The following is a 10,939-nucleotide window of genomic DNA, read 5'->3' on the forward strand; positions in this document are numbered from 1 at the left end:
CAATGGTAGTACTATGCTGCAGTACTACAGAGTACTACAGTGTGTAGTATATTTTATTGGATAGAGATTAACTTTCTTATAAAAATGGATAAAGAGTTCTGCCTTCAATCTCAGAAAAAGCCATGAATTTTGTTTTTTTTAATGTTTTCAGTGGTTCTAATCCTGTTCCACAGTTGAACCATGATGCCTCTGTTATTAGAGTAATACCACAGTCTATGGTACTACGTACACTGTGGATATACAAGTGAAAAACTGCATATCTGACTAAAAACCTCATATTTCCTAGTAGTGAACCACAGATGTTTGCTGCGTCTCTTGTATGCTGACGATTAAAAAGTAGCTATAACTGTTTCACAATTAGAAAAAATATCTAACAGTCAGAGCAAAGACGAGATTTATTCCTCAGACAGGAGATACAGCACAGACTGATTAAGACTCAAGACGTTCCTGTAAGAATAAGGCGCCTGTGTAACGTAACAGCTGAGAATAAATAATGTTGCATGTGAAAAATATTTAAAGAAATATACAACAAACGTTTACATTGAATCAGCAAAGCCATATAAACCTGTCATATATTTTTAAAGCAGAGTACACTCATATTGCACTGCAGTTATTTTATGAACGTATGAGTCAAGTGCTTCTAAAAAAATACTATCCACAGATTTTGATGTAACTATGCTTTACCTAATACCTTGGCCATGATTTTGTAAGGTTCCCTACTGAAAAGACACCAAGAGGTGCAGGCAACACATAAACCTGAGATATCTGAGATAATTGAACCCGTCTGTTTCAGGATGGCTCAGAAAAACTCAATATATTAGGAGGTTTCAGCTTGTAAGCGTTGAAGAAGGACGACACTTGATCAGGCAGCTCCGCCAGGACGCTCTGGGCGAGGGCCACGCTGTTTCCCTGCAGTGACAGTGACACAAAGGGTCTTAGGTTCCACCCCAGTTTGACAACAAATACAACATCTCACCACATAAAGGGTGGGAGGGGGAACCAGGAGACAATATCAATATGACTTCACAGATTAATGTCCTACTTCTTTAAATGTCCATTTGCTGCTTACTTGGAAATGTCTGAAGGGCACAAACTGGACGATGTCTCTAGACGCAACATCACCAGTGGGTGAGAGCAGCGGTTTGTCATCGCTGTCAAGGAACTCCATGGCACTGAAGTCGGCCCCGCCCACACCCACTATGATCACAGACATGGGCAGACGAGACGCTGCCACAATCGCGGCACGTGTCTGCTCCATGTCTGTGATCACTCCATCTGTGATGATGAGCAGCACAAAGTATTCCTGCGCAGACGAAACAGGTCAGGCACTTCCTGCACGCCTTTTCTTGTAATATACATTGAAACAACTCTTCATCTCAGAAAATAACGCGGCTACTTTACCGAGGCCAGATTCTTCTGGAGGGCTCGTCTGGCAAAGCAGGTCACATGGTTAATAATGGGAGAAAAGTTGGTGGGTCCCCAAAGCTTCACCTGCGGCAGACACTGTCGATACGCCTGCACCACACCCTCTATGCCTGAAACACAATCACACATGTATCAATAATGATTGGATTAACAGCGCGATCAGGAGGAATTCACAATGAGAATTCAAGGGGTCATGACCTTTATCAGCCACGTAAACACTTGATCTTATCGTTTCTCTCAATAGAACAAATATTTTCTGCCTGTGCATGTTTGTCCCACATGAGGGAAATGTTAGGATACAAGTTTCAACAACAAGGGACAATAAAACTGTTCTGTGGCTCATAACACATTTCTGTTGGAGGCAAACAATGAAATAACAATGAAAAGGTTCTTTGAAAGCCTTGATGGTTAAAAGATGTTCGGATGTTTGAGAAGATGATTCTAACAACTTGAGATTTTAGAGCCAGAGCCCACTGAACCATCCACCAAATCGATGTTATATATGAAAGTGTTCCAGCAGATTCAGCTCTTCACAGTGGACCAAACCACTTTGGACACGTGAGAAAAGTTCTGTTCTGATGAAACGCTCTGAGCGTGAACATCTTATCTGACGAGCGTCCAGTTAAGCTGGATCCCCGATCAGATTGATTTCAATCAGACTGAAGAAGCGTTTCACTGCATTCACTTCCTGGAAACGCACCCAATCTAATCTTAACCGTAACCATAGCAACTGCTCACCTATCCCTACGAATAAAAAAACATGATTAAAAATTAACTAAACTAGCAGCACACAGCCCATCACTCTTTAAAGTTAATAGGTTACATAATGTGAGTTAAACCTACCTGCACAGAACGGATTTGTGGGGTTGAAGTTGATTGGAAACTCATGGGAGACCTGGAAGAACGATGCATAAACAGAGAAATAAATAAAAGATGTCAGAATTTTTTAAACCATAGCAATAAAAATCAAACATCTTTGTGTCGAGAAGATGATTATTTAAACAAACGTGTGCTTGTCCACACCAGTAACCTCGTAAACAGTCTCTCTAACTCTAACAAAGAGTTTTCATACCTGCCAAGTGGGAGGAAGCTGAGCTCCAAACCCAAATACAGGAAACATCTTGTCACTACACAAAGGAGAAATAAAGGCACAATAGAGTAAACTCATATTAAACAAAACACGTAAACATTCTTTAAATCTAACAGCTATGAAGTGGGTTTCTTTTCTTGGCTGATTTCCTTTCTCTTCTTTCTGCAGATGTGACGTGTATCACCTGTAACAGACCAACTTCAGGATGTAAGTAAATTTTGAGTTTGCCTGTCGTAGTCCTGGATGACGGTGCCCACTGCCCAGATAGCAGCCAGGTACTCATTGTAGCCTTCAGGGTTCATAAAGTGGAGGGACTGGGGAGACCGAGGATCCCCGTTGGACCCTGTGAAGTCTATAGCGATCTGTGCCAGGTCCAAGGCAGAAAGTGGATCCAGATCAAATGAAAGCCATGTTAGTAACACGGTAAACATGTGGAACTCACAATAAAACTATTTATTTTACTTAATGAATAAGACAATACACAGAGTCACTACCTAAATAAAACTATGTAACACATAAATAAAAGTATTAAAGTAATAACTCACAGTGAAGTGGATTTGACAACCCCCCATGATATAATCCAGGAAGGTGTACTCCTTCTCCAGCTGAAAGAGGAAACACTATAAGTGTTTAGTGATGCAGGAAACAACCAGCATGTGGTTGAATATATTTGATTTTTAAATGTATGATGTCAAAATAAAGGCTAAATTAAATCTCTTAACTGCCAGTTTCTTAATCCTTACCTGGCAACGCCTGATGCAAATGATTCCAGAGTTTTTATAGTTTTTCTTCTTTAGCTTTTTTGGGTTAATGCAGGCAAATTCAGCCTGAAGGTGAGAACAGGAGACATATATATATATATATATATATATATATATATATATATATATATATATATACACACATACACCAGTTAAAATATAAATAGCAGCTTTTTTATTATTTTATTTTCTAATTCTCACCGGGGAAATGTGCGTTGCCTGTTGCATCTCCACTAACGTGGCTTTGAAGCTCCCTATAAGGTCATGAGAGCCGCTGTCACGATGGTCGTAACAGTCCACCTACAAAATAAAAGCCACCTCTTAATTGGTGTAGTTCTCTCCTCATAATGAATAAATGAAGACATTAACACGTCTTTCTATTGTAAATAAAAAAAGCAGAGTCAATAAGTAAACTAAGTAAAATACTCCTGCACCACAGTGACACATTTCTGTCTCTAACACTTCAGCTGTAATGAGCCGGTCAGGACAATAAAAACAACACAGGACAACACACACCTACGTGTGGTGATGTCATGAACCGTGCACATACACACACGCTGTTTATCCGGTTTGGGAGCATTGTAAGATCAAAAGAAAATGCAATCACAAGGTGAATTATTAATATGTGAGAGCAAAAAAAAACTGTTTTCACAACTCACATCAAACATTTACGTGAAATACTGAGATTATTTGGTGAAACAAGAATTACCTTTATAGGCTTCTCCACATCTCCTCCACAGAGCGATCGCAGCGAGATGCGGAAGGGTCTCCATATTGGGTTGAGGTTGTTGTTTACAACCTACATGTGCAGGTGATAATGAGCCATGAGTCGAGAATCATTTTACAGAAGCAGGGACATGAGGTGTCGTTGAACATGTGTACCTCTGTCCTGTGAGCAAGCTGCCATCCAGTCTCTGTCTGTTTGTAGATCTCCAGGAAAGGGTCAGACCACCACAAACACTGAAACACCACATCCATTTAATCATATACACACACACACACACACATCAAACACATCAAATGTATTTTACATCACACCCCAGAAACCACAAAGGGCAAGTGGTCGATGGGCTGAAATCAACCAAACAGCAGCTCAAGGAGCCATGAGGTCAAACCTAAAACGATCGTCAGTACCTTTTTATCCAGACTTTGGGCTGACACCTCAAAGTTTGCAACTCTGGTGTCTGTTATTTCTTCAGCACATATCTATTAAAACAAAAATCAAAACTCTGTCAACCTTTGGCCTATTTACACTTTGGACCACACAGCAGCCAGAGATAACTGATTTTACTTTTATTGTGTTTTTAAGCCTAGAAGTCAAGCAGAATAACATAATTTACCTAAAATGCATAAAGCACGTGCATGTTTTTAACCTAGTCATGACCATTAAAATGCCAGTACTCTACACCAGGGGTCAAGGAGACCGTCTTTAAAAGAGAGAGAGAAGAGTCCACTCACTGTGATGGTCCCATGACCTGCAGGCCTTTGGTTCTTCAGCAACAAAGGTCGGGTCATTTGCCTACTAGAAACGATCTGGACACAAACACTGGCAGAGTCAGGAACAAGAAGGAAGTGGAGGAACCACCAGGATTTTCTTTTGCAGCTGTACGAGGTTTTGCTCACCTGGCCGAGGGTACATTCCATCTCCCCCAGGAAATCATCATCACTCAGGTCGTAGGTGTCATTGTCAATGTCATACACGCAAAACTTCAGCCTCTGTACCGTCTCAAAATAGTAGTCGATAACAAACTTCTTCGCAAACTTTGGATTCAGGCAGTTCAGAATCATCTCTGTGCGTGCAAACTGGTGCAGAACAGAAAAAACATCCAATAAATCAAAGGTAACATCAGGTCAAACAGCTGAAGCCAAATGCAAAGAACATTATTTAGCACTGGGCCAACCATGTGTGCAGATACGGCACAGATCTCAGAGAGAGGAGAGATGTTTTGCTAACGTTAATTACCCCGAGCTTATTAAAAGATACAGCTTGGACAAAAAAGGAATCACGTGCAGGAAACAATTGCTCCATAAACTAGATCATCACATCCTAAAAAAAGAGAAAAACAAGCTGCATTTGTGCAAACTGCTGGTTTGACATTTCCCAACATATATTAAAGCCAATCATTAATAAATCAGGTGCGGTCAAGTTTAATTCCTGACCTGAGAGAAGGGAAAAGTCAGGAATATCTGTGCTGGATTGGAAAACACTGAGATGAACCTGAGAACCAGCTGGACTGAACTGGGCGTCACAAACAGGAGCTTGTAATTATTTATAATAAATAGACAACGTTAAAACATATAAAGCAACACACAGTTTTGTTCATATGTGTGTGTGTGTGTAGTACAGACCTCACACCACTGGGAGCCTGAAGTGTTGAGGTACAAGGCACACAGAGGGTCAGACTTAGACAAGATGTCCATGTCCATGAGGTTTTCACAGGAGATGGTCAGCTCCACCTTGGTGACACAGTGGGTGGCCCCTAACCCTGGGGTCCTACCTGAAGCCATGGCACTTCTTTTTTTTTTTAACTGTGATAATCACAAACGAAGTTTTACTCATTTAAATAAGTAAATAGGTATTTTACTGCACATTGAACAGGCAGTCAGACTAGTTTTAATAGTCTTGGTTTTCTAATGAGTGGTGACAGCAGGCTGTAATGTTGTGTATTAGTCCACCCCTTGGCTTAGTACTCCTCTTTATCAGACATTAGAGCTTTAACAGAAGACTGTGTATGAGCTGACACATGACCATTATGATAATAACATAACTAAACACACAGTGAGTCAGATCTAAACTAACACTACTGTTACTACTCTTCTCAAACATACACCACCTGTTTATGTTAGTTAGAAACTTACCTTTAATCTGTGTATTTGTAATATATATATATATATATATATATATATATGTGTGTGTGTGTGTGTGTGTGTAATATATAATTCACTGCCTACCTCTGGTCGTGTGTGAGTACGGACTGTTTACAGGACAACAACAGCTGAGCATGGGAGGGGGCTCACTCTGTGGTTCTTCTTCTACACTGAATCAGTGAGAGCCAACAAACTTTGAGGCCCACTACCTCCACCTACTGAGCTAAAATAAAATAAAGTAAAATATTGCAATATAAGCAAAGAAAGAAAACCTTCGAATGAGTTGATCTTATTCTGATAAGCCTGAACACACGGCAGCAGCAGGACAGGAGGGGACAGTCCTTGGTAGCCTGCAGTACAGGGGCCCCGCAGGGAACAGTCTTGGTATCGTTTCTCTTCACTCTGTATGTTGCAGACTTCATGTACAGCTCACTGAACTGTTTCCTGTAAAGGTTCTCTGATGACTCTGGAATCGTTGGCCTCATCTGAGATGTGGATAATGGGGAATACAGAGGACAGATCCAGGACTTTGGACTGGTGCCTGCAGAATCACCTCCAGGGCTGTGGGACATAATCACATAATCACCAGTATTTCAAACATTATGATCATTAACAACAGTTTTAATAATTACTAGACAGATATTTGATATTTGCTTATCCTTCTTATTGCAGTCCACTATAGTTAACTCTTACATGTGAGCTGCTTTGGGTCCTAAGTATTGCATATATATATAAATACATGATACTGACCTGATCAGTGCCACTTCTATAGTTTTTAATACATTATTCATGTTATCATGTCTCTGTGCTGCACAGCCACCGCGGTAGTTTAAAGCGGAACTCTCGCGATCTTCCTTGTTTCTCATCGGCCGCATATTTAGGGACGCACGGGGCATTAAACAAACCACACACACAGCTGATCGCGGACTTTGGACGTGATAATGGCAGGAAGAGTTTTAACACGGATTTTGCAGTCGGCTAAAGGCTTCACAGGAAGAGGGGCCGGCCGGCACTTCTGGACCGTCACCGCTCAGACTGTAAGTAACGATGCGTTTTATTTTTACTAACCAGGTGTGAACGACCTGCCGGTTAGTCCCCTCACCTGTCTGATATCACCTGGACTGTACGTGTCATTGACTTGAATGGGGAAACTAGTTTGACTCATGTTACTCAGAGAACCGTGGTTATGTAAATAACCCAAAGTAACCTTTGGGTTATTTACAAGTGATTCAGGAGTCAGTCTGGATTAAACCTGTGTGTCTTTGTGTGAACAGAGGGGAAGAGCTGCGTTCCTCCTGGGCCTCCCCACACTCTCCTGCCTGGCCTACAGAGCCTATGGCAGCCTGCAGGGCTCAGCGGTGACCTTCGCCCTAGGAAAAGGTAGAGTGTGTGCCCACTGAGGTCTGGGGTCATGGACATGTTATTCTGAAACAGATGTTGAGGTTTGATCTATAATGGGATGTGGTTACGTATCTGTCAGCAAACGAACTTTATCGTTGTTCCAAGTTCACAAACTAAAGGAATAAACAAACAAGAAACTAAAAGCTAAACCAAGTCCAGTTACAGATGTGGAGGAACGTCTTCTCACCAACATCTCACCTTATCCTTGCGTCTTCGGACCGTCGCCCTGTGAGGTTGGAGGATGGAGAGTGAAGGTGAAACGAAGAGCGAGATTCCACATTGTGATTACAAACCTGCTGACGTCAGTCTTTCCTCAGAGAACAGGATCTTCAGGATCTTCTCCTGTTTTAAGATGTTTGTGACTTAGAGGAAACGTCAGGCGATGCTGCACTGATGATGATGTTGTCAGTCGAGTGATTGGAACTGATTTAATATTAGTCCGACTCTTCTAAAGTCGATTATTATCTCCCTGGTTTTTGTTACTGGTCTGACAGCAGTTTTCCATAATCGACGCCTCATCCCAGTAAAAGGTCTTGTCACCACCTGAGTTAAGGTCCAGTTTAGAAGCTGGTACCAGAGGATTTGGGGCATTTCTGGTTTGTAAACAAAAACAACTAATGACAGTTAAGTGACTACTCAGTGAACTAGTGGTTTCAGACTGGTTCCTCTGTACCCAGATCAGTGACCCAGTGTGTTGTTGTGTTTTGTGTGTGAGCAGCAGAGGTGTTGGAGCAGGCGGATTATCTGTACAGCTGTGCAGACACAGAGAAGCTGTACCAGCTGCTGCTGCAGTTCAAGGACAGGTAAAGGCCAGTTTCTATGGTTTACACACCATGAGTCTTTAGGTCTAAAGGTCCATTCACCCTGGAGCTATAACAGGTTTGTCCCTGTTCTCACTTCTATTGTCTCTTTCTATGTTTCCCTGTATTATCCTCGTAAGTCTAGAGGTTTCGTTCTGATGCTGAATTAAACCAAATTCACATCTGATGCGTGTCTCGACAGTGACGACGCAGAGTTCCTGTGGCGCCTGGCCCGGGCATCTCGTGACCTGTCCCTCCTGCCCAACATAGAGGCCGGGCGCAAGAAGCAGCTGACGTTTGAGGCCTTTGAATACGCAAAGAAGGCTCTGGAGAAAGACGAGCAGTGTTTCGCAGCACACAAAGTAAGAAGAAGACAGAACATTTGGGTGTTAGAAGACATTAAGGTCCATGTCGACTAAACTCTCAGCTTTCTTCTTCTAACAAAGTGGTACGCAGTGTGTCTCAGTGATATTGGAGACTACGAGGGAGTCAAGGTGAAAATTGGAAACTCATACATCATCAGGGAACATCTAGAGGTGAGAGGACTTTGGAACTTTGGAGCCAGTCCCATATTATCATTAGTTCAACTATTGTGGACTGAAACATTTTGCTTTTTCCTAGCGAGCCATTGAGCTCAATCCCAAAGATGCCACTTCCTTACACATTTTGGGTTACTGGTAAGTCTTTCTTTTTTTAACACTTGTTTTCTGTGAAGCATGGGTACAAGGTTACACTTCAGATGGTTGAGAGCTGAGGAGAATTTAATCTGGACCAGAGAGTCCCTGTAGATCTCCATGATTAATCTATAGAGAGGCAGAGATCAGGAGAAGGCTGCAGAACTACTTAAAGCTTTAGAGCAAAATGGCTCCAGTCATCGTGAAATGGGAGAAATCCAACTGTCCTTGAGGAGCTCGGACTTAAACCCCACAGAGACCTCAAGAAGGCAGTTCAGACACTATCTAGTGCGACAGCCCTCGAGAGGCTCTTCAGATAAGAATGGGATAAGCTGCTCCAGTCCAGATGTGCTTACAGAGGCTGACCCAGGAAGAGGCTTCTACAAAGTGCTGACCTCAGTTTTTGATGAGAATGAATCTGTAAATATTTCTAAAAAGATGTTTTCACTTTGCCATCACGCTTTGTTATGGATATCACTTATACCTGCAGCACAAAGCGTAGCTGCATAGTTTCTGATGAGCCCAGAAGAGCTAGTAATGGAAAATCAAAGGATCAAGTGAGTAAAGCTGTAGAGAATGTGTTTCTGCTGAAGAGACGGGATCAGTGGGCCGGTCAACAGACAGACAAAGGAGTGTTGTTGCGCACTGGTCGGTCCTCGCTCGGCTCCTCCGAGACACCTCAGGAATCAGAACATCCTTGACAATGGTGCAGCTTAATTAACATGCAGGGTCACGGACAAGCGAGCAGAGGCTGCATAAATTAGAATGTCAAACACCCAAGTCTTGAAGTCATTAGACAAACTGGTATTCAAATCGTTTTGGTAGCGCTAAAGGTAAACAAGCTGTTTATAAAAACTCTTCTCTCTTCTAGGTGTTTTGCTTTTGCCGAGTTGCCGTGGTATCAACGCAAGGTGGCAGCTGTAATATTCTCTTCACCACCTGTGTCCACGTACGAGGAGGTGAGGCCTCGTCCGTTTACTTCACTCATCCTTGGTTCTGCTCCTTTCAGCACGGGAGGCTGAAATAACCCAATTAGTTGTTTTGGTGAAGTTTGTTTTCTCTCTTTCAGGCGCTGGAGTTCTTCCTGAAAGCTGAAGAAGGTAAAACTGCATAATAATGAAGGTTTTTTTCAGATTCTTAGTCATGATGTTGCTTGTGGTTTAATTTAACAATTTGTTCCCAGTTGATCCAAACTTCTACAGTAAAAACCTGCTAATGCTCGGGAAGACCTACCTGGCCATGAAAGACGAGCAGAAAGCTCTGCTCTGGTTAACTAAAGCAAAAGAGTACCCTGCTCACACGCTGGAAGACAAAGAGGTACATGCACTAATTCGGTTTTAGGCCGTTAACACAAAGTAAATGCTTAAACTGGTTTACATGATGTTTTTCCTCTTGTTCAGGTCCATAAAGAAGTTGTTGAACTTCTGAAGAAGCTGGCGTGAATCTGTTATGACTGGTTGAAACGTGTTTCAGGACTTTTGGACAGTAATTGCTAACAAAGTATTTCCTGTTTATGGTTTTGTAATAATGCAGCAGGACCACGAGTGCCTTTGTTCACTGAAATAACTTTAGACCATAATGTAAAGCTTGTAGTTAATTTAAAACTGTTTTTTTTAATGAGTCAAATCACTTAATGTTCATCTGTGTTTTTTTTTAACTTAACCATCTGCTGAGTCAAATGTAAAAACTTCATGCATCTAGGAAAGAGAGAAAACTGTGAGGGAGAAGCAAACTGAGTTAAGTTTTACAGCTTTTTAATTAGGAAATGTGAGTATATTTATGAAATAAAGTACTAATAGTTGGTTATTATTACTTTTAAGTATTTATAGTCGCATTTGTCCTTTCCTTTCCTGGACTATGAAGATCGTCTGTGGCGTACTACACAGTTTCAGCTGATCGATACGCCCGTCATCCTTCAAT

General features: G+C 41.7%; 2 protein-coding genes across 4 annotated transcripts; one reads left to right on the top strand and one right to left on the bottom strand.

Moving 5' to 3' along the window:
• Window positions 1–409: 409 nt before the first annotated feature.
• Window positions 410–6,986, bottom strand: LOC113121890 (copine-3-like). 3 transcript variants are annotated; one of them, XM_026292762.2, is made up of 17 exons: window positions 6,895–6,986; window positions 6,417–6,705; window positions 5,626–5,805; window positions 4,900–5,079; window positions 4,735–4,809; window positions 4,411–4,482; window positions 4,159–4,236; window positions 3,986–4,075; window positions 3,478–3,576; window positions 3,259–3,342; window positions 3,061–3,120; window positions 2,744–2,877; window positions 2,498–2,552; window positions 2,269–2,320; window positions 1,402–1,535; window positions 1,070–1,303; window positions 410–909 (listed from the first exon to the last, which is right to left on the bottom strand). In XM_026292762.2, exons 1-17 carry the CDS (start codon window positions 6,933–6,935, stop codon window positions 790–792), a joined length of 1,977 nt encoding a protein of 658 aa, XP_026148547.2. In that variant the 5' UTR covers window positions 6,936–6,986; the 3' UTR covers window positions 410–789. The 3 variants fall into 3 exon arrangements, with proteins under 3 accessions (XP_026148547.2, XP_026148544.1, XP_026148546.1); XM_026292759.1 differs by lacking the exons at window positions 6,417–6,705; window positions 6,895–6,986 and adding an exon at window positions 6,229–6,329; XM_026292761.1 differs by lacking the exons at window positions 6,417–6,705; window positions 6,895–6,986 and adding an exon at window positions 6,229–6,301 and having other exon boundaries at window positions 5,626–5,788.
• rmdn1 (regulator of microtubule dynamics 1) lies at window positions 6,666–10,843 on the top strand. The gene is made up of 10 exons (XM_026292798.2): window positions 6,666–7,181; window positions 7,419–7,524; window positions 8,264–8,348; window positions 8,548–8,707; window positions 8,792–8,881; window positions 8,967–9,022; window positions 9,891–9,978; window positions 10,089–10,119; window positions 10,203–10,336; window positions 10,420–10,843. The coding sequence occupies exons 1-10, from the start codon at window positions 7,086–7,088 to the stop codon at window positions 10,459–10,461; spliced, it is 888 nt and encodes a 295-aa protein (XP_026148583.1). The 5' UTR covers window positions 6,666–7,085; the 3' UTR covers window positions 10,462–10,843.
• The last annotated feature ends 96 nt before the right edge of the window (window positions 10,844–10,939 follow it).

This window comes from Mastacembelus armatus, chromosome 20 (genome assembly GCF_900324485.2).
Source record: "Mastacembelus armatus chromosome 20, fMasArm1.2, whole genome shotgun sequence".
Taxonomy (NCBI): domain Eukaryota; kingdom Metazoa; phylum Chordata; class Actinopteri; order Synbranchiformes; family Mastacembelidae; genus Mastacembelus; species Mastacembelus armatus.